At 44.3% G+C, this 24,309-nt stretch overlaps 1 protein-coding gene across 17 annotated transcripts in view; it reads right to left on the bottom strand.

Moving 5' to 3' along the window:
- Window positions 1–4,103: 4,103 nt before the first annotated feature.
- BBX (BBX high mobility group box domain containing) overlaps window positions 4,104–24,309 on the bottom strand; it is a 162,267-nt gene continuing 142,061 nt past the window's right edge. For all 17 annotated transcript variants that reach the window (XM_054825111.1, XM_054825135.1, XM_054825206.1 and 14 more), the window contains one exon: window positions 4,104–24,118. In XM_054825111.1, coding sequence (XP_054681086.1) covers window positions 24,031–24,118 — 88 coding nt within the window. In that variant the 3' untranslated portion in view covers window positions 4,104–24,030. The remainder of the gene's footprint in view (window positions 24,119–24,309) is intronic.

The following is a 24,309-nucleotide window of genomic DNA, read 5'->3' as shown; positions in this document are numbered from 1 at the left end:
CAGAACTACTTCATTCTTCTTTTCCTCTGCAACATGGAAAATAAAGGATATAATCAGTGGCCCGAGTGCCATGTTTTCTTCCTTGTGCTCTGCAACCCATGTTTGCCTTATGTGCCTCTTCATTACATGTGCCGGGAGGCTGGCACAGTTAAATCTCTCTTAGCAACTAAAAGCAGCAAAAGCACAGGATGTCTGCAGAGCTCCCCACCCCTCCTAAGGCTGGACACCCTCAGAGAAAAACCCTCTTTCCAGGTCTGGCACACCCGGCACTGGCAGCCCAAATCCGGAGCAATCGCACCACGACTGAAGTTGTGGCTTTGCCATCCTGCAGCGCAGGCTTTACCGTCTCTTAATTAGAGACAGTAAAATTAGATGGCTGGCACTGAGTATATTTGCCTTTGGTTTCCTCTTCCCCAATTCTATCTGGATAAAAAGGGATTTCTGAAAGTTTGCAGGCAAATTTCCTTTCCTAAGTGTCCATGGTGTTTTAGATCTCACAGTGCGCCATCAGGAGGAAAGCAGACTAGATATCAACCATATATAGCACAGAAAGCTCAAGAAAGTTTAAGGAGTGAGACATTTTAGTGAAAAAAATCAGGTTTTATTTAGCCAGGGAGAAATTAAGACCAGGAAAGGTGGAGCACTTTGGTTAAGATTTTAAATCCATGAGCTGTGCTGCCACTTAGTATTCCTCTCTGTGCCTTGCAATATCAGGCTTTTAATTAAAGACTCAGGGCCTCAAGACAAGCAATTAAGTGCCAGCCCTCAAATCTATGTAAAAAAACCAATAGGAAGCTGATGAGATGCAGTAAGAAGGAGGAGGAGGAGAAAGAGAATTTCTGCCCTAAATGACTTGCAGTGCTTAGCTTTATTTTTTTTTTTTTAATTTTTAAATTGGAGTTTATCACCACTGCTCAGTGATCCACAACAAAAGATTTCCTTTGGTTATCAGACAACAAGGCAGCTGTTGGCTTTTCGCAGGACAAGCCCAACACAAGGTAGCACTTGCACGCCGGGCGCGTGGACTGCCCTGTCCTGCTCTTGCAGCCAGTCCCCCAAAAGTCCCGGCGGTGCTGGGGTGGTGCACGGAGGTGGCTGCACTGCGGTGTGTGCCTCCCGGGAGGAACGGGGCTTAGGGGTGGAAAGCTCACACAGCTGAGCCGCTAGGGCTTGCAGGCTGAAACAGTGTCCATTTCTTGCCCTAAACCGGTTAGTTTAATTAAAGATACCACCCAATAATCCTGCCAGACGCATGTCCCAGGACCACTGAACCCATACCCAACGCTACTACCCAAACCCACTGGGCTGGTACAGCCCAGGGACCGGTCATTCTCCAACCCACTCCGATTTCACCCAAAACAAGCATGTCTGCACAGATTTCTGTCGGACTCCAAATCAGCTCGAAAGCGCTCCTTAGTTCACGGGGGTGCAAGTCCTTCGTTTCGGCGAGCCGGTTCAAAGTGTTCACCAAACGGCGAAACACTTAAATCACAGAAATGCAGCAGCCTGCGGCTGAACCCCTGGCGATTGCCAAACCACAGCGTCTGGAGGAGCCTGGAGCGCACCCAAGCCTTCCCTCCGCAAACCTGGGAGCATCTGCTGCCAGGGTTTCCTCTGAGTTCACAAGGCCCAGCATTAACACCAGATTCATTTTATTTGTACAAATGCTCCCTGTCACTGCCAGATGGATTAATCTGGAAAGGAAGGCATTAACCTCCCTACGCACCTGCAGCAACCCTTCTTTCCTTACATCTAATTCATGCTGGCAACAAAGCCTGTGTCAGATCCAATTTGTGCTATGGAGAAAGAAAAAAAAAAAGAAATCCTCTCAATAATAAATATGCCACAATAAGCAATTTTAAAAAGGAAAAAAATGTATAACACTACACATATAAAATATGCTTCATAACTGAGGTTTTATTCCAGCACTTGCTAGTTGCTGAATATAGATGTTGTGGGCTGTTGTACCCACTCAGAGCCGCCAGCTTTGCTGCTGCCTGTGTTACCAACTAATTTCTCAAGGTGGGATGTGCAAGTAAGGCCAAGTCTTGGCACAGGCACCTGAGGACGTAAGAGCCGTGTTTTAGGTCCAAGGGAGAAGCACTACTGCTTAGAAAGGGGAACCAGCTTTTATTCCTGTTTTTTCCCCATGCTGCAGCAAGTACAGCAAGGTGAAGCCAGGCATTTCCCTGACGTGAGTCTCTTGTTTGTATTCCCTGTTGTCATCAAAACAAATTGAATAATCCTCTATATACTTTTATTAACACAAAAAAGCACTTTTTTCCCAGCAGGAGGTGTGCCAGTGGTAGAGGACCAAACTGAAGGTGCTGTTCAAGGGATTGTGTTGTATTCCCGCTTCTAAACGAGGAACATGAGCAGAAGATGATTTTTTGACTTGCTGAGCCCTTTGACTACTACCCCATAAAATGAAGAGGTGCGCCCCCCCCCCCTTGGATCCCCACCTCGAACACTTACTGGTGAGGAGCCCCTCCATCCCCCTGCCAGCAGCCGTGGGACACCCCTCGCCGTGGGGCTGGCTCCCCAGTGTGATGGCAAGGGCACCTCCTGGCAGGGCAGTAGCTCCTTGCCCTGCGATAGACACGTGGGGCCCTTCGCAGCTGCCTGGCCGAGCGGTGGGACTGGGGGGGGGGGTGCAACAGCATGTGTCCCTCCTCCCAAAAAAACCCCCACCTTGTGGTGCATGGACCAGAGCAGTGCTCAGGCATACGGACTAAGGCTTTTCAGCTGTCCCTCCTTGTGTACGTGCATGCAATACGCACATTTGCCCCCACAAAAAAATAGCAAAATAGGTGAATCTCAGTGCTGAAGCAAAACCAATCCATTTGATTTATAAATGAGGAGGTTTTTTTACTGCTTTTTGGGAACCTTTGCTGCACAGGCAGTGCCATCATTTCAAACTTTGCTTCTGGGTGGAATGGGGAAAAACAAACACCAGAAAATCATGTTGACCAATGAAGGCTGAATTTTTTGGCAGCTTCATCTCCCCAGATGCCAAAGCTGTTTGTTTCTTATGAGATTCAGCAGGAAGCAGCTTTGCCCTCTTACACCCCGTCCCCCAAGCCGCCGCACAGGAGCGGGGCCACACACCCATGTCCCGGCTCCGGGAGAAGGACAGGCTTGGTCAGGTGAGTGACCTGATTGCAGCCCCCCGTGCTGCACTAAGGCTGCTGTCTTCTGCTGAGAGGAAGGCAAAGCACGGGGTGATGCTGCGTGTCCCCTCCGGAGGTGAGAGGTGACCTCTGAGCAGCGACGGCTGAGGAAGCGGAAGGGAGCGGGGTAGAGAAGGACGTGCTCCTCCTGCAAATGCAGTACCTGGCACACTCCCGCTAGTCGCTTCTGGGAGTGAAATTTTTGAAATGCAGAATAAAATGCCACAGATGCCAGGAGGGAGAGGAATTGCCATGCAGAACTTGAGTCCCCATTAAAAACAAAACAAAAGCAATAAGACCCCAAACAAGTAGATCAGGTAAGTTTGGGCAGCGTGATACATGCATGAGCATCTTCGGCACACGCTGCCTGCGCGTGTAGCTGCTGAGGATGGATGATGCATCGCCTCGTGTGCGGGAAGGCACGAAGTGCCCCTGCCATTCCGGACCAGGCCACGGACCCGAGCCTGGCACGTGCGCCAAGCTCTGCCCATCTCCTTACCTTGGGGTAAAAACCCGGCCCCCCCGGGGCACCAGGCTGTTCAGAGAGCCAGAAGGTGCCAGTGACAGCGACGGTACCTGCCACTGCCACTGCTGTCCATGCTGGAGAAGGCAGTAAAAAGGGTTGTTGTGTGAAATGAGAAGACAGGCAGTAACTCATCTGTGCCCACACGGTCTCCTCCTGTCCTTAGGGATGGCCAGGAAGCAAGGCTATGACTGCTCCTGGCTGCAGCTCCTTCCTTTTCAGTAGGAACCGCCAAGTTTTTGTCTAGGGCGCTTGCCCGGGCCCTGCCTTGTCCAAAAGTTGCCGTGGGAGAGGTGCTGAGTGCGGCCAGAGAGCTGTCGTCCTGCCAGGGAGCAGCTGCCACTCCACGGCCCGGCCGCCACTGACTCCCCCTTAAAGGACAATTAAGAAGCACACCGCTTGGCTTCAAAACATACAATATACTTTATTGCCTGCTAGATAATCAAAGTGAGGAGTAAACACCATAGCTGGAAAAAGCAGAAAAGGACCAGGAGAAGGAAAAGAATATCCAGTCACCAAACAAGTTATCAGGCAATAAACCATACACAATATAAATAATCTGTTTCCCAAACAACTAAATCTTTATTTTGCTAATGGCCATTATATGGTTAATTATCAGTAGTAAAATCTCTGGATTTTCTTTTCTACACAGCATTAGTAGTAAGAAATATATAAGGGACTCTGCAGAAAGCAATACAAAGGAGTTATATACACAGGCACCTTCTGTGGAGCAAGAACAGAACCTCATCTAATAAGGAAGGGCTATCTACAAACCAGAAGACCATGGTAATACAATATTAGCTCAGACTTAGTTTAGCTGCAGCCTTTCCACAAGGTAGGCTAGCCAACTTATGTATACATATATATTTTAATATAGATATATATAGATTTATTATTTTAAAAATAATGTGAACTACCTGTAGTTCCTAGACTAATTTTAAAGAGGCAGTGTACCTTTCCAAAGCTTCATTTCAGGAAGTATATTAAAAATGGTATATAAAAGACTAGCAGACCCAAGCTCGCATATCGACTTCCGATATCTTCCCTCCAATTTTTTTTCTAATGCTATAGCTGCCATCCGCATTGACAGCAATGCCTTTAGTCATCTGGATTGCTATTTATGTTGCTGTAATTGCTACCACTAAGTTTACTGGATTATAGTGTTAGTAATTGTTGATTATAAATAGCAATAATGCTGCAGTACACTGTCAAAGCCTGGCCGCGTTACGAAGATCTAGTCTGTATGTGCATGCAGAGTTTTGTTGTTTCATCTAAAAGAATATTTCTCAGTCAAAGTGCTTCCCCTGCCACCCCCCACCCCCATTGTTCAATCCGTGTCGCAAGGGCTCCTCTCTCTAAGGAAGATGTGATGCCTCTCACCCCACACCAAACTCTCAGCAGTCCTTCACACATCCATCCATCCATCCATCCATCCATCCATCCAATTTTATTTTTAGGGCATAACCTTTCCCTCTCCCACAGCCAGTGTCGTGAGGGCTACTAAATATGACTTATTAAAATTAAACCCAACTATTTGAGGAAATGCTTTTAACACATTTTGGGCCAGATCTCCAGCCGGGCTACTTCGTCCTCGCGCTCCCCGCAGCAGGCGGGCAGGCAGCAGAGCCAAGCCCAAGCCATTGAGCAGGGGACGGGGAAGGGAGAGACATTTGCTGGGGACATCGTTAGGACCCGGCAAGACCAAGGGTGCCTTTTGTGCCACCTGTTCCCAGTCTGCTCCCCGTTTGCACCTTGGGGTCCACTCACAAAGGCAAAGCGGGAGCATGCACACGCAGAGGGACAGCACCTCCTCTGATGGGATTTTCTATGAAAAACAGGCATTGAGGGACAAGGCCTCTTTCATAAGCGATGGCATTTTGCTCTCAGCCCAACCCTCCCCAGGCTTTGGCTGATCCTGAAGTGCTACATCACTTTTGTTCATGATGCTGATGTCACTTAACACGTTTCTTGCCATAAGGGCTTCTAGAAACCTTTTCCCAAATCAGTGATGACACTCTGATACACAGTCACTCTACTTTGGGTACCACCCCAGTGGTGAGGAGCCGGGTTTGCATGAAGTAAGTGTCTCAGACCCAGGAAAGACCCGAAACACCGCAGTGCAAGCACAGGGGTCTCCCACTCGGGCAGAAAATCCGGCGGAGAAAGAAGGCTGGGGGGGGAGAGAGGGATGTTTCTGGCTTTGGCTCTGTCTTCACACGTGCCCAGGTATCCCCCCCAGCCTGCAACGCTGCCTTGTGACCTGCCAAGCCAGGATCCAGCCCGCGTGACTCGGCACGGTCCCACGAGGGCGAGGGACTGCTCTGCTCCCCCAGGACCCCTGGCCTGGCACAGGCCACCGGGCAGAATGACCTCCAGTACGAGCACCGACATCTGACCAAAGCCTACGACACACCCTCAACAGAAGCCGTCTTTTGAGTGTAGCAGAAAACGGGTATCCAGAAACATGTGGCAATAAATAAACTGTTTCCCATAATAAGCCTGGCATTTTGATAGGGGGGCTTAAAAATGGGTATTTTTAAAGGAGGATGCCCTGATGGAACAGCATGTATTTGCAGTATTAGAGGACAAAGGATGGACTGTATTTAAAATCATACCTGTCCCTAGCACTACGCCAGGCACACACATCCTTGCTGAAGTCAGCATTACCCTCTGCATCTCTGCTTATCAAACAGTAAAGCCAGAAAATTCCTGATTGATATTTCATAGTGGCCTCAGAAGCAATTTTAGCTGTCCAAGCAGCAGGTATCCTTTGTCTCATCCAGGTACCCAAACTGAGCACCCAGGTAAGTACCATAAGAAGAGAGGGACACACAAAAGCTAGAACCTGACCTGTGCAGTGCACGATGTAAATTCTTCTGCCTATGCTGGGAAAGCCACTGTGTACGGACACTGTTTAAATCTCAGTCACTTTAGTCTTTGCATCGCCATGGAGTATTACTTCATCTTACGTATGCATCTGGACCTTGCTTTACCCTTGGTGGTTACACAGATGGACGTGCAAGCACCACAGAATGGAAATACCCCTTTTCTTGTATTTTGGTTAAAATTTTGTGCCTGCAAGGGTTACAGGATCAGTGTTATTTTTCAATTCTGTTAGTGATTCCTGTTCAGCTCTACAGGACTCAAAGCACACGCTGATACTCAACAGCAAGGAAAATACAAGAAGAACCCTGCTCTGCTGGGAAGGAGAAAAAATAAAGGCAAATTTTATGAGAAGCACTTACATTGGATACAAAATCAACTAAAGATTCGTCTTTACTGGCTGCGCTTGTGTTTTTTTGACTACCAAGGAAAAGGGTGTAATTTGGAAGTCAGGCGCAGGTTGATCTGCTGCAAAGTGCAGCCTTTTTTGTTGCTTTTGACTCCACTGGAACCTATTTCTGCTTATCCTGGGTAGGGTTGCTAGGGCTGAGCAGGAGCAAGGAAACCAGGAGAACACGAGGGATTAGGAGTCTATTGGAGCAGGAGAGAAACAGTGAAACACGCAGGAAAACACTCTTCCTTTTCCAGGCATTGCTGAAGATTAGATCAATCATGAAAGCCGGGGACTGCTGAACATATTGGTTAATTTGCAACTGAAGCGCAGTTTGATAGGCATCCACTGTATTTCATAGTTTGTGTGTGAAACCAGGAGCCAAAAACTCCAAGCGCTGGGCCATCCTTGCCAGGGTGATTACTGGGTTTGGGGAAAATCAGTTCATTCCTTCTGCACACTTCGTTTCGTGTTTTATAGTGCCATTTCTTCCACTCAGAAGGTTGTTGAGGAAATTGCATGTTCTGAACTGCTCTGTTGCACCCGTTTCCTTTTTAGCCATTAAATGCTTTTTCTCTCAACATTCTGAGATTGCCAACTATCGCAGGAGGTTGTCTGTGGAGATACTGTCCTTAAGAAGTCAGCCTTTGGTTGGTACGCAGTTGCACTGGGTTTCATCAAAGGCTCTTACTGGAACTAAACAGACTTGGGTCCCTCACTCATCTAGGTTCCTTGTCATATCCATGCCCCGAACTTGGCCAGGTGTCACCTGGAGCAAGCACCTACAGGAGGCCAATGTTTCTGGGGCCTCTGCTTTGTGTCCTGCTCATGGCATCACTTATTTCAGCTCTTCAATACAGCACCCAGTCCCTGCTTTTCTTTGCTGCACCTCCCCTGGGTGTCAGTGCCCGAGTCCGTACCACCACACGGAGCAGCTTAAAGGGGACCTTGGGGCCACAACGGCAACTGACGGGCTCTGCACGCTTCCGGCAGCACCTGCAGGGCCACCTCCGCCATTGCTTGCTGCCGTTTCTTGACGGGGTTGCAAAGCCACAGACATGCACGGCCGGTGCTCAGCAGCACCCAGCACCCTGTGCAGCCCTTGGTGGTTACACCGGCCCCTGCCATGGCAGCGTGGGGCCTGACAAGAGGCTGCCACATGTTGCAGAAGGTGCTAACGCAGCTGCTGCTGGAGCCAGGGGACTCTGCCCTTGCCTCCTCCCACCTCTGAGCTGTGTGGGGCCACGCCGAAGAAGAGCAGGGCTGGTAGGACCTGGGGCTAGGTCCCAGCAGCATGCCAGCGCAGCCGGGACGACCTTTGTCTGGTGCCTGGACCATTAGTGTGGAAGAGGTTTGCTGACCCATTTCTTGCAAGCCTACACCTTCTGCTGAGTGCAGCGAAACCCTGACCTGGTGCCAGGCACAACGACTGCGAGTGCAGGCAGGGAGCTTCCCGACAGCCTGGCACGGGCAGAAAATGAAGGCAATTCCACCCCTTGCTTGAGGGATGTGCTCTCCCCTTTGCTTCCCCATTGGGTGCCTGTTCCCAGTAATGGGTATTCTTCACGGAGAAAAGCACGCTCTGTCCCTCCGAGACTCCTCAGCAAACTGTGGCATCGCCCCCGGTAAATCAGTGCACCGTCAGCAAGGGAGCGCACTGCTCTTGCTAACACATTGGACTTGCTCCATTAGTCTCCTAAGTGTTTCAAAATCATTCCACTAGTCCTGTTTGCGGAGTCGGAGCAAGTATCGCAGGTACAGCCAGGAGTCCCTGTCCCAAAGCGGAGACCCAGGGATGTCCTGGTCACTGCACTGCTGACACCATCGCGGGCAGCTTTTCCCACGTCTCCCAGGGAGAGGCCGGGTCGGACACCAGGCAGGGACCTTGCTGCGAGCGCAGGTGATGCCTCACCAGCAGCATCCCACCAGAGGACAGCCAGGAAAATGCTCCTTTCCAAGCCCAGAGGCAGCAGCGAGAGGATGGCTGTAGAGTGAGGGCTCCGGCGCCTGCAGGCTCACCAGCCTCTCGGTGTGGCTGGCACAAGTGCTGCCTAATGAAATGGATGCTGTTCTCTTTTGGTTTCCCCCTCGCAATATGGCTTTAGTGATGGACTTGTAGTGTCTAAAAAGGGTACTGAGGAAAAAGCTGGCAAGCTGGGTTGTTTTGGGTTTTTTTGGTTTGGTTTTCTGGTTTGTTTTTTTTTTTTTACTGTCAGAACTCTGTAAAAAAAATTAAAGGCAACTGCTAGACAGAAAACACAGCACGAGGAGAAAGGTCTCTTTGAACCTCTCTGATATGGCTATTAACCGTCAACCTGACACACCATTTGAAGGAAGAGATTTTCAAAGGCATGGAGGAGTCCTGTGGCTAGCAATAAAGTTGGGCTGGCGCTCCTTGAAAAATCTCATCTCAGATTTTATCCCATCATTATTTCTAAGGTTGTATTTACAAAAGCAGCTAAAATGCTTCTCTATCTAACATCTTTTGAGGACGCTGTCTTTTTCTCCTGTACCATAAAATTTTGTACTTAGGCACTGGGGGAATAAACCACCCTCAAAAAGTATAAAGATAGTCAAGCAGCGTCAAAAACCGTGTGGGGAAATGGTTGAGTCTCCACTATTAAAGGCTTTAAGAACAGGTTCAACGCCCACCTGTCAGCTATGTGGTAAGTATAGCTTGACCTGCCTTAGGGCAGAGAAACTCTCTAGCTAATGTCTCCAGGTCCCTTTTGGCCCTGTGAGTCTGTGCCAGTAAATACTGCCAAGATCTCATCCTGCCACGACCCAGGATGCGTTTAATATCCTGACTGGCTGCTCGCTTTTCTGCCTTGGCTTGCTGTTTTTCCAGGAACACACACAAGCTCTACAGACATCCTGTTAACAGTCAGCTTACATCTTCCTCACAAACCATCAAAAGCCTGTCTACTTTTACAGTCCCCCTGGAAAAAAAACTGGGGAGCAGCAAATCAAGAAGAACGCAGAGAAATGTTCACCCTAACATTTCAAAAGCTGCCACGGAAAGCTTTCCTTCAGCCTTTTCTCATCTTGAAAAATGTTGGCCTAATTGTTGGCAAGTTGATAATGAGCAAGAAAACGCCCACAGTGACAAGAATCACAGAATCTTTTAAGTATTTTCTGCTGGTTCTTGCTGATAGCTTGCACGGGCTGGGCATTCAAAGAAAAAAGAAAAAAAAGCCAAGCTATGAGCCTGGGACATTTAACAGGCACTCACAAACACCGAGATGAAACACCATTAGGAAATACCAACACTACTATGAAGATGATCTGTGACACTGTATTAAATGAAATACAATTGCCCAAAGCTGACCTCACATACCAAGCTCCTACCAGCTGCCTTACGGTACGCAATTAATACAACAACATTAACAGCAATCAACTTACAAGGAACGAAAAGAAGTGAATAAACAGCAGCAGCGGCAGCAGCAGTCTGCCGTGCTCACCGACGGATGGCTGTGGGAATCCATCCGTTTACCATTTCTGCAGTGAACAGTTATTTGGCAGCTTGCTAACCTGCCCTCACCACAAACACCCAAGCAGAAAACACAGAATTTGATTTATGGAGATGCTGGCCTTTCCTACAGCCTTGTCTACACCCTGAATTATTCTTTTTTCCCCCAATTTATAAATTCTACATGGGTTAGAAAAGACCATCTAGTGACACATTTAATTATGAATGTCTGTGGCACCCTTCCCAATTTCATGTTTCTTGATGAAATCAATACCCAGCAACAATAATATGAGGATAAAAACGTCTTTGCATCAGCAATAACTCCATGCACACAGGGCCTCAAGACAACCACCACCACAGTACTTCAAGGAGATGGCCAGAAAGAACAACGGCAAGTATCTGGTGCTGCTACAACGAGCATCGAATCTTCAGCTGCAACAACTCGAAACCACAGAGAACTGCTCACTCGACACAAGCTCAGTCACGCAAAGTGCCTAGGACAGCTTTCCAACAAAAGTAGGGGAAAGGTACAGAAATTAAAAGCAACGTTTTACTGACTGACAAGATGTGCAGAGCAACAGCTCTTACTTTGGTATGTGAATTCTGCAGGTGCAACCCTTACTGCAGCTTTCTGCAGTGGGCGCTGAGGGGGTCTGTCCGTACCTGTCAGCTGGCATCCCCATCTGATCCGTGGGGATGCAGCGGGGCTGCTGCGCCGCGCTTCCCGACAGCCACGGTGCCTTCTCCGGAGGGAAAGCAACGGTGCTTCACGTAAACGTGGTCCTGATGCCGCAGGCTGCCCCCACGCGTACCTGTTGGCTTAGGCGAGGCTATATGGGCAACTTAACTCGAAAAGCCGTTATTATGTTTATTTGATCTGAAAGTTTCTTCGGTAATTACGGAGAAAGAAAATGTAATTGTATGGGGCCTTTTTTTCCCCCTCTAAGGAAGAAATTTAGAAATGTAGTAAGAGTTTTATTTTGCAAGTTAAGGCTTAGTATGAGTTAACGCAAACTTTGCAGGTCTAATATGCAGTGCTGAAGGGGGTTTTGGTTTATTTTTAAAAGAAAAGCATGTGACTTCGAGGTATATTAGTTGCGATAACAAGCCATGCACTGAAAATTAAAACAGGCCAAATCCTCATAAACTATGAAACTATTCTCAGTAATGAACCGTCAGGAGAAGGAAATAATTTATCGTATGTCAAAAGACTGCTGGGTTCCCAATGCTGGTGCTGCTTGGGCTTTCCTACAGAAAGCCGGGGCGCGAGCAGGGCCTGGGGAGCCCAGCTTTGCTGCCCTACCCACTTTGCTGGAGGATCCCACCTCCTTGTGCCTATATCTTTTTGCAGAAGCTGCATTTGATGTTCAGCCACTGTTAGGGAAAACTGTTGTTAAAATACCACTAATTACAAAACTACTCTTTGTGGGTTTTTCAGAGCTGTGTAGTAGCTCAGGAAGGTGTGGAACACTGCCCATCCTACTGAAAATCAGCGGGATGTTTTGCTACTGATGTCCATCAAGTTTTCAGCTGCTCAAGAAAAGGGAGGGGAGGAAAGGCAAGATGACTGAAAAGGAATGTGGGAAATTTGTAAGCGACGCTTGACATTCCCAACTTCCAGCAACATAAACAAAACCATAGGGCAAGGAGATTTGTCTCTATCAAATACAAAGCTTTTTCAGTTGGACAGTAGATTTGACAAAAGTGACAAAACCCAATCAGCTCTTACTTTTAAAAGCTTTTATGCTGTTTATGCCCCTTCTACCTTGATGGCAAAGGGTTTCCAACAGCTGAGATTTATGGGATGGTGGTTTGATGCCAAAGGCAGCTGCACATTCCAGACATGCCACCAACATCCTCCTCCAAGCACTGCCAAGTGTGATGGGCCAGTGCTGCCAAGGGGCTCCATCTAAGTCTGAAGCAACACATGGCATCTAAAAAATGACACCCACTATTTTCTATTTATTTGAATACTGTTAAACTAACTGTACGTGTGGTTCTATTAATCAAAAGTAGTAAAAAATTACTCATCTTGCAAAGCACTTGGAGTATATTCTGAATGGTCTAAAAGCCCAGAAATTTTTATTTAAGAATACATTTTTATCTCATTATTAAAGATGCTTTTAAATCCCTGCTGGCAACCCTTGGCTGTCAATTATAAAATCACTTTGCCAAGGTGGAACAGCACACATCTATTTTTTGTCTAGGTTTTTTAAATTAGTTGGAGATTAACAGAGCCTGTGAATATGAAACTGCTTTCAGATTGACTCTTACGTATTATGGTGTTTTCATGGTTCTCACACATGAAACATATACCATGAGTACAACCCTCACAAATTAGTTATTTCAAAAAACACATCTGCATATATGCTATCTGTTTGAAAACGCTAAAGTAAGGACTCAGCCCTGCAGATAATATGGAGATTATCGTTCTTCTAACCACCCAATGACCAAGGCATGTCAGGTACATTTTGCCATCAGGTAGATACCCAAGCGCACAGAGCACACTGTGTGAGTAGTGCAGCTGTCAGAGCTCGTGGCAGCAAACATTGTGTATTCCAGGCCATTTTTATACAAAAGCCATAAAAGACTGAATGGATCCTGTTGCTATGCGCGTACGGATGCAACCGTGTAAAATTCTGCTTCCCTTTCCTGAGGACTTTTCTAAGGATTTTTTTGTGTTTCTGGTGTTCCCAGAGCCTGGCCCAAGCGAAGCTGTCAGCGACCTAGGGATACTCTGAGTGCAGCAGAGTCTGTCCAAGGGACTCGCTCCGGCTTGCCAGCGCTGCCACCGTAAAACCCACACCCCGAAGCAGGCAGTAACTGCCCTTGGCCACCCCGGGAAGCCTCAAGAACCGCTGGTTACCGCTTTGGTGCCTTAAATCTACAGTGCTGCACCTGTCAGTGGACAACACTATTGTACCAAGTATCACCAGACCACAGCTGTGACCGATCTAGGCACCCGTGACCATCTTTAGAGCCAGGGATAAGTTAAAAATACTGAGCTGCAGAAAACCGACAAAGAGCAAACGCTCAGGACAAGCAGCACAGCAATGGAGCCTCCCGCCGCAGCAACCCTCAAACTCCCTCTGGCAAGAGCATGTGGTGCCGATGACAACGTGTTGGACTCGGGGAATCAAATGGGCTTTGAATGCAGCTGAAACCACAGGCTGTTTTGTTTTCCCTTCGTCCAAGTCAGCACAATTACACTGCGAACCTGGGCTGATACCTGCCAACAGCCTGGCTCCTCGGTCTGCAATCATACATCTTGTATGTCCTGCATCTTATGAGATCCAGCACTTGCATACGGCACCCTTTAGCAACCCTTCATCCCTAAAAGATTCCCTTGCCAGTGTGGAATTCTGCATGTAGTTACCTTCACTTTAAAAGATCCCAGAGCTGAATCAACCATATCCTAAATACAGTACACTACAGATAGTTACCGGTAAAGATGTTTTGAAAAAAACTACGTACCAAGATGAAACAGTCACACAGTGAATGCTTCCCTCCGTTACTTTCCAGGGTAAAACTACACCTTGTGCCAGCCAAGCACAATATATTTTCTTGAAACACAGCAGGAAGAATTTTCTTAAGCACTGATTAAAATGATGATGAATGCTTGGTATTATTTATGACATACATGCAGGGAAGCACTTGTTAGCAACACTTACGCCACGTGCCAAATACATCTGTCATCTAAAAGCTAATGGGACTGCATCACACCTCAAGTAGCCCACACATTACTTCTGACTGAAAAACTATCACTACAGTCACTGAAGCAAAACACAGCACCCATTCCAAGCCACAGACTAGAAATGCAATTTGTCTTTTTTTTTTCAGACCGGTTGGCAAACCTCGCTCTTGAAATTGGAACCTCTTGAAGACAACGAAATAGTCCATCTGCTGTGACAGTAATTTCCCTGCCACCTTACTTCCATTAGAAAACACTGCTCTACAAAACAAAAGGAAACCCAGTGTTGCTGCCACAACCTGTCAATCTCTGCACACAATTTACATAGCTGCTCGAACTGAGGACACGTTACACCCCTCACCCTCAAACCGCCTGCTGGAACCTGGAAGTTCATGAAGGTCTGACTTTACCCTCAAGTTCCCAGCTGGGTTTGTTTCATTTTGTTTTACAAAAATGTTACCTGAGCAGCTGCGGGCAAGAAGAGATCCCAGCTGCATGGACAAAGTTGTGGCATAGAGACAGTTTGCCATCCCGAAGGGGAGAGGCTGGGAGGCCTGAGGTGAAAGAGTCTCCCCCTGCCAGAGCCCTGCCTCGTGACCAACGCCACAACCGGGAGTCCCGGAAAGGCTCACCCACGGGCAGGAACGGGTGCCAACGAGGACCAAACCAGATGGAACGTCTCAAATTGTAACAGGGAACCGTCTGTCAGACACGCAATGAATTTGCTTCAAATTACATCACCCTGACCTATGCTAAAGGCAATGGTGCGCTGCAAGCCTTCTGAATCAAAGTCGCTAGTTCTGCAAGACTGAAAATACACTAACTCAAGTTACCAGGTTTATCACAACGTGCATAGCTCAGAGCTAGCACTGTGGAAGGACTCGGTGGCATTACGAAAGCCACTATTACTGGACACTGACACCAAAACGAAGTATCTTAAATTACCAGACAGATTAGGACTATCCAACTTCCAAATTCTCCTTAACTCCTGAAAGACAGTAAGTTGTTTTAATAATCCACAGTGAAAAGAGAGCAGCATTTAGAGAGCCCCAACTAGAACAGAAATCCCATTATGGTAAACTTTCTGAGGTTGGTATCCAACATACTAGACCTTTTGGCAACAGGCTGCTGAGTCTTAAGACCTCCAGCAGCAATTTTAAGAATGTCACTCATGAAAACATCTAGGAATCAAGATTTTTCATACTAGGAAAGCCTGACATGAGATCATAACTCTAGGTTTTGACCAGGTATTAAGGAAAGCCACCCAGACTTTGGAAGGAAGGGAACTGATGCTCAGATTGATCTGATTGGAGCCTGATGGTCTGCCATGACTTCAAGATGTATTCCCAATACTTCTTTTGGGTTTGAGGGACATCTTCCGACAGCCCAATTTTTTCTTCCCCCTCCCCCTTTTTTTTTCCTTAAACTGGATGTTGTCTGATGGCAACACTGGCCTTTGCTTAGTGTGCAAACCATAATAAATACACCTGACACTTCTCCGTATCCAAACACTAAGGTAACAAAAGTAATAAACAAAACACTACAGAGCGGATGAGAGTATTAGGTGTTCGCATTCAGAAAATTATACTCCGGTGCTAAGCCTGACAACTCAACTGGCTTGATTTTTAGGTCTATTTCAACTAGTTCCTCTTGTTTCACGGGCTGACGAATAGGTTGAAGTGCTGCTCTGTATGAAATAAACTTTTTGCATTGCTTTATATAGGCTGGATTTTCAGCTGGGGTTGAGGCAGCTACATCTTGCGCTAGCTTACTTCTGCTGAAGATATAATGTTACTTTCTCCTACCAGAAAGTAACCAATGAAGCGTAGCTGAAATCTAGAGTACATTTTAAATACAACTATACTAGAGCTAAATTTCTTAACTGTTGCTGTGGCAAGAACAGTCCACAAAAAGAAGTTGACACTGAATAGATGGTAGGTGTTATATCTTATAGGTTTTATTTCTGAAAACAAAACAAAACAAAACAGAACTTCGCACCAGATGTAGAAACGCGTCTCGTATTTTGTTACAAAGTGCTAGTGTCCTACTGAAGAATGGACAGCTTCACAAGCTTGTATATAGCATGGTTACTGTATGCTCAAGTATACTTTGTCTTGCTTAATGTTGTCACACTGTAGGAAAAAAAAAAGTCTGTTTGAAAGCAGGGTTAACAGCACGTTAAAAATCTCTGGGACGAACAATGAAAGGACCCAACAAAGGGTATCGAAGGGAGAACGTCTGGCAGAAGTGCGGTGCTTGAGGAGGATGATGCCTTTCCACCCTGTGTTCTTCCAAAAGTGTAAGTGGAAATGTATCTTACCTGACAGTTAATAAAGTGTCAGTGTAATGCCATGCAGCTGCAAGAAGCAACCTGAATGAGAGCTGGGTAACAAAGCAGACCTAGGTGCACCAAGAGTTAGCTGAATTCAGCGGGTCTTTTGCTGGAAGAACAAAATGAAAGCAGATGAGAAAAGATGGGAGTTCGAGGAATGAAGATGACTGTTTTAAGGTAATTTGGTAATAAAAAACCAGAATAGTGACTTCAATGTCACTGACTAGGCATGCTATAGTAAGAGAATATGTATTTCTTAAGATTTCTTCCAGCTTTTTTTGCTCACTGAATCAGAGCTTTTCTCCCCCTTCCCCAAGTACAACCTTTACACGGCCTTTAATGCTGAAGCTCCTCCATTCCTGGTGCTTCTTTGCAGACATACTGACGCATACCCAGTAAAGGCAGTGCAAGATTGCTTACATTTCTTCTTCCCTGAGTAAATAGCACATAGTTTAAAAAAAAAAAAACAATCCACCTAAAGGCTTCCCTTCTGCTACTTTTGACTCAGAGACAGGAGTTCTGCTCCCATGTGAACAACCAATGTCTACTGGTTTCATGAAGTCTGTACTTGGGTCTTCTGTGATCAGAAAAACACACTGCAATCAAGGAGGCTTCAGGCATCCAAGGACAGGAAAAGACAAGATCTCCATCAATCTCATTTTCAAGCCTCAAGATGGGCAGAACAGAGTCTGGTTTAAATAAGTTTCCAAAGTAGTGGGGACCTTTAAGTTTAAATACTGATGACGCTTGCTACTTATTTCTAAAAAAGAATCAATTTCTGACTAAGTTCTCCTAGTGTCCAAAGACAGAAAACATAGCAAGGGCTTCTTCAGGTGAGACGACTTCTCTTATACTTGTGTTGACTATGAACAAGCTTCCCAACTGTGCAAAGATAAAATCCAGAACTGCGAACTGGACACCTGGAAAGCTCAGGAGAAAAGGCAAACTTTTCTCCCACAACCTAACTGCACGGAGTCCTGGCTCTCTGTCCCACAATCTCCAGCTTTATGCCAATATAAATCCATCGAATTCTGGGGCACTGGCATGGATCTACAGATCTTTTCAACAATGTCAACAGTGCTGAACCAGGCTCAGAAGAATGGAAGCTTCCATAATAGACATGTGTAAGCAAGAACAAATAGGCAGAAGTTCTTTGTAAAATATGTGACTTCTTTATAGTCATTGTGTAGAAGTTGAACGGATAATCTGACAGGAAACTACAGCTTACAGTTCTGAGGATCCATCTTTGGGTTTTGGCATCTTCCATTTTCAGGTGGAAAACGAGCTTGTTTCTTTTTAAGTATAAAAAAAGCCAACAAATTCATACTGTAGCTAAAAACAAATTCTGCAAATACTGCTAACTCAGTCATATGTTAAACCATCATTTGATAGTAAAGCAGGTGAAGTATCAAAGAAGCTCTGTTTGAATAGTATTTATTTGCAATCATTAGTTTTAAATGGGAAACTGTTTACAGGCACACACTAGATAACCAAAATAGAACGAACATAAATCTATTTGAAGGTCCTTATCAAATATTTCAAATATTTTATTAATTTTTTATTCAGTTTCATTATCACAGTTTAATGTACTTTAGCATGTTATACACATGGCTTAACATGTGCACTTAAAAATATCGAATTAGATGTTTTTGAAGAAAGTATGACATTCTACAAATGTGCTTATTGACTTTTAACTACACACATCTAAGAAGGCAGTAGCTCTGTTATACCATTGATGGAGATGAACTATTGTAAGGCATGTTTACACCAAGCTTTGGAGAGGATAAATCCAAACAGTGGGTCAAAATTCAGTGGATTTGTGTGTGAGAATAAAAGTTGAAGAAATGGGCTCTAGGAGGAAAGATTGTGGCAAACTAGTTGTGTTAAAACTGTCCACAGATACTGGTTATTATAAGCAAGCACCGCTGAGAAAGAAGGGTTTTGTAGCATCCAGGTCAGCAGGATCTGTGGTTTTTTTCCGGTGTGATTTTAAAAAATCACACCTTAGGGTGTAATGTGAAGGAAAGACACCAAGATCTAGCAAGAAAACTGTCGTCTCAGAAACCTCATGTTGTCTCATGACCTAGCACGGGAACACTTTTGTACAGAGAACATGTTGCAAGTCACTGCGCTCTGATGTGTGTGTGTGCGCATATGTATACATACATGCAGACACATGCACATACATGCCTCTCTTGCTTTTGTCACCTTCAAAGCCCCAACCACTGATTAAAGTGTAGCAGTGTGTGCATGAAAATAAGGTTTCAGTTGTAGGGGTGAAAAGAATAGGACAGACCATTACATTTGGAAGCCTGGTTAGCCTGTACAGGTGTGTTTTTTTCCAGTGAAGTACAGTGTGGGTCTGCTGGTATACGGTAACAGTCAAGACCCAGAAACTACAATACAATTCTTTGGAAGAACTCAATAAATGTTAAGCTATTTGCAGTCATTTTTAAAATTCCATGTCAATGAAGGCCCTAGGTCACCATGACGTGCCTCCCCCAGGAATATCACGCAAGCCCAAGCCTAACTCCAAGAGTGTAGTGGTCCATAATGGGGGCTTCCTGCACTGTCACAGTGCAAATAACAATGCTGCCCCTTAAGTAAGGATGGTTTTCAGCGTATACTTAGGCGTGTTGCTGAGTGGAGATCTCATGTCAAGTCTTCCCAGATTTCTGCCTTAGAAGAATTAGTGGGGGAACATAAAATATACATCCATCTCATAAGCTTCTTCAAAGTTGTCAATTCAGTAGAAAATACTGAGTATATAAATGACTATAATAGTACTTAGGTGAGTGCATAAACCTCACTGTGCCTTTTTATTGGGGAATTCAGGGGAGGAGGCAAGTAACTCTTTCACAGCCTAAATGCATTCGCTCACGGCACTCAAGTGTCCTGATGTGCCTCAGCATCCTGGCAGCCGTAGGTGACAGTTCCACTACATGTATGAGGTAAGGAGAATGCCACAAGTATTACAAAACATGGCAAAGATACCTAGGAGCTCTACGACCTATCAAACAGGCACGGCAAACAAACAGCATCTAATGGCTAACATATGGTATACAACACGCAAGCTGCACAGTTATATTTCCTTGCGAAATCAGGATTGCAAATGTAAACTCCAGAGTAAGTTTCAAGAGCAGCATTTGGCTTACTGCGTCACCTCTGGTGATATCTGAAGTCCAGCAACCCCACGAGCACTGCATTCTCTGCTGTTACAAAAAACGATCTCACTGAACCAACTAGAGCCAGCAGGCCCACGTCCTGCAACTCATATGACTATGGCAGAGGTTAAACAACACTGTTTGGCTACCACTGTATAGTCAGCCTTTACGTTGTCTGCGCTATATAAATGTTGCTCTTGGAAAGTATAAAGCACACAGTGATATACAAATGGTATCAACGGCTGAAAAGATTACACGATCAAGCCTGAAAGCAAATGGAAGTTAACAAAAGTAGTCTTTTAGGAGAGGTAGCCATATGAGACTCAGCATTCAAAAAAAGGGAGTGCACTCAAAGGCTCAACATACGTTATAGTCTCTTGTAGACCCATCATGTTTTTGTTTTTCCTACATTTTTTTTGCAGAATGTACACACCCAGGCGCACACACACATACACACACACGCATATATATATACACACATCTATCTTTTTTCCTAATTCCTGTTTGTTGCCATAACTTTGCCATACTGAGAACAAAGACCAGCTTTCCTTTCACCCTCTCTTAGCTGTCCCACGTCTACAACTGCTGCCTTCAGTCTCTTCAGTATCCGTACAGCAGCTAAACAAGCCGTGGAAATTAAAACTGCTTCAATTCAATATCCTGTTCCAAAAGACAGCATCCACACTATAAGGCATTCCCTCATTTCGATGTGAGTTACAACTCTCTTGGGTTTCTACTTGATACAAACTGCAGAGTGCTCTTCAGCCTTGTGCTACAAAGGCAGCCTTCACTCAAATAATAAAGACCAAAGCTGGAATTTAAACACAAGTTCAGACACTTCTACCAGTCCCTTGTTCCTGTGCCCCTTTCCAACAACGCTTATCACTTTAATTTCAAAAGTCATGCCCCAATGCTATAAAATAGAAACCCAAACTACCAAGAAGTCTCTTGCTCATGACTTTGGGATACTGTATTAGTATAAAAGAGCATTCAATCATCTTAAATAAATATATTCTATTTCTGAAATCACAGCACATTCAAGGGGTAGTTACTGCCATAAGCAGAGCATTAAGTAATCTCCATAGATGTTTTCAGAATCACAGAATCATTTACGCAGGAAAAGACCTTTAAGATCATCGAGTTTTGATTGATTTGGTCTACTATCTGGAAAAAAACCTACTGCGGGGATAAGAATCTGCATCTCAAATGCTCTGCAGAACATTTTTCCCATATTTGTATACAGTACTAGAACAATTAAGAAGACAATACAGTAATTTTCTCCCAGCTGCTTAGATATGTAGCTTCAGCTACGACAATGTATTTTGTATACCTCAAAACTACATATGAAATATCAAAGATCACTAAATAAATAAAAGCCAAGGAAAACTGGGACAGTACTGCATTTTACACTTGAGACAAGATTCCCCCCTCCCATGGATAAGTCACAGAGGACAACTACGGTAAATGCTTTTCTTTTTTTTTTTTTTTTAAAGAAAGATTTATACACAGGTTCAGATCCAGAAAATAATGTGAAATGCATAAATATCGATAGCTTTAGCTAAGTTAAAATGGGTTCAGTAAAGTATGATACAACATATTCAGAATAAACAAAGCAGAAAAGCATCATATTTTGGTTTGCTTGAGATATACATAAGGTGCAACAATTTCTTCTCTAGAGGCATTTGTGGACAATGTGTTAATGGGTAACAGTGTTTGCTGGTATACTGAAGTACACACAATAGCAATAAGATTTTCCAAAATGAAAGCAGCTGAAATTAATAAAAATTAAAACAAAACAAATAAGGAAAAAACCCAACCCCAATACAGTAAGATATTGGTCTGAAATTTTTGTTGTGCTAACAGACTTTGTTACCTGAAAATACTGATACCCCTTCTAGTAGATTCAGGGAAAAATTCTAGCTACTGAAATCAAGACATCACTCAGAGAACCAACAAAGGCAAATGCCTAGTGAACTATAAAGCTTTGCAGGATTTCTGCTACTCTCAGTGCCTAATCGCTTAAAAATTAAGCATATCTACAAAAAGGTTTATAAGTATCTGAAAACAGTCATATCCAGTAAACTGACCCAACCCTACCCCCTCTCTAAGGGAAAGTCAAGGAAAAGCAGATCAAGTAAGATATTAATTCATATAGAAAAAAGTAATTTTCTGTTTCTTTTAAAAAAGGTACCATTAATATACAGAAATATCTTCAGGAACAATATTGAAATTTAAATTGAGGAAGGATGGGGTGCTTTGACAAAAATATATCTACTCTAAAGGTTTCTAGAGAAATAAGTTAGTACCATTGTCAACGTGAACGGCCTGCACTATAACATATTTGGATTTCAGCTAATTATAAAGTGGTCCAAAACTCCAACAGCCACCTTGCTGTGACCCAACAGTTTTAAGTCTTTTAAGTTTTTCCTGTCTTGTTAAAATAACTTATAAAACTTTAATAAAATCTTATTAAAAATACTGCCATAGGCTGCAGTGGCATTCTAGGGGCTCTTAGTCATATATTCACCTGAATTTTTAAAAAGCCTTTTCACTGACTCACAATTTTTGTTTTTCTTTTGTTGTTGTTCCCTTCTTCCAACACCTGCATCCTTGATGGTGCTGTTTCAGTGACACTTCCCCAGCTACCTGCCTTTTGTCAGACTTTAATCCTTCGTTACAACTTGTGTGGTATGTTGTACATTGTTTCCTGACACTGAACCAAAGACTTTCACTTAACCACAGCAATGAAAGGCTAAACCTAGCAAGCATTAATAAGAGTTACTGTCCATATGGCTATTACATCGAATTAGTTACAAAATAACCCCAAAACACATTATCAGTTCAGTCAAGTATAAATAAGAATGCCTGATAGAATGATGTAAACTCGCATCATTTAAAGACTTAATTCAAAGAACTTCAAACTCAATCTAATACTATCAAAAGTTCAGCCGGTATGACGAAGACTAATAGAAAATTATTGCTGGAGTCCAATTTGGTAAATTGTTGTGCTACAATGCAAAGAGTAGGGAAACATCTTGTGCTATAGAAGAAGTACCCTGTTGAATTTGTAGCTTTAGATCAATTACTAGTGATCGTTTTGCATCTATTGGTAGGAATCAATGCTTGGTTATACGATAGTGTAAGTCAAGATAGCGAAGGTAACAGGCCAAGTGATACACTTGGCCTGCTTTTGGGATGTATTTATGAGAGCAAACCACAAAAATTCAACATAAGCAAAGACAGAAACTGGCAGATGGATTTGTTTGGTAGTCTGAATTCAGTCAAATGTCACTCTTCGGTTGTAGTTTATCTGTATGCAACTTGCCACTTTACCACCACAAACTGTAATTGGCCCTTTACGCAAACTCTGACACTGATTTGGACTGTGCATAGTAGCTACAACAATGCCAGTGTCTGTAAAATGTCAAAGGTATGTGTATTGGTGTAGATGTATATTGAAAAGTCACGGTTTTAGGTTTTTCAGAACGGTGAAATAATACTAAGGTCACTTTTGAAAAACATATTTGCAGTACTTTTTGTTTACAGGAAAGTTTCACCAAGTCGCTCAGAGATCTATGCAAAACCAAAGGAACCCTCCAAGGCATGAAAGACAAGTCAATTATCCGCTGTATTTTCTGTTCCATACACCACTCCTTTTTCTAATGCACATCATCCTGGTTATTCAAAGCTAAATTAAAAAGAAACAAACCCAAACATAGCCTGTCAGAATTTTTGCCAGTAAACTCTACCACTCCGGTGGCAAATATAAAAGTGCAGAACATCTGGACCACGTGGCTGCCCAAACACCGCTAACAATGGTACATCTGTCCAGGCTGCCTTGAGTTCTCTGGAACAGGTTTTAAATTCATTCTACAATATAAACGTAGGCATAACCTATTAATATAAACCATCTTAGAACTTAAATCTTCATGTACAAAAATGACTAAGAATATCTAATAATAACTAGTGCAGTGCGTCAGTGTTTTTGTTGTTGGTTTTTTTTTTTTTTTTCATTTTCATTTAGAATAACTAGGTATTATATGAAACTAGTTGCCGTACTCTCTGGTTGGTAAAAGAGATGCTGTATGAGCTAACAGTAAAGGCAGTCTTTTTCACACCAACCACCTATTTACTGTTTAAAAGCCTTCGATAGAAAGCAAGCTCTGGGATCATTCCATTTCTGTTCATTAATAAACAATTAATATCACCCTCCTACATACTGGGTTCCGATTTGAGGACCTGGCCCAAGTTGCTAACGTCTGGCTTCCAGTGAATTCTGGGCCACTCAGAGCAATAAACACTTGCTTGCAGTCTATAGTTTCCATCATATGGACTGACTAGCTTCCCTTGGTAAAGACAAGGCTAGGATATTAGGTAAAGCACAATGTTTTACAATAAAGTGGAGCTTCACTGGTCAGCGCAGGAAATAAGCACTGGAGCCTGAGACATTTCATTTGGCTGTCCGTCATGTGGGAGAGGTGTGGCCCTCTGACTTCTGCAAAAGAAGAAAAGAAAAGCCACCCATCATTATTTGGAGTGCGGGAGGTGCTTTTATCAGACCAGAAAGGATGGAAAGTGGCACGCAATATGGTTTAACATCTGACATTACAGGACCATAACTCCCTGCTGCTACGGATGCCCACACGCTGCTGTTACACGCTCTTTTTAGAGGTATCCCTGCAGCAG

Source organism: Grus americana, chromosome 1 (genome assembly GCF_028858705.1).
Source record: "Grus americana isolate bGruAme1 chromosome 1, bGruAme1.mat, whole genome shotgun sequence".
Lineage (NCBI taxonomy): Eukaryota > Metazoa > Chordata > Aves > Gruiformes > Gruidae > Grus > Grus americana.
This window is presented reverse-complemented; position numbering and strand designations above follow the sequence as displayed.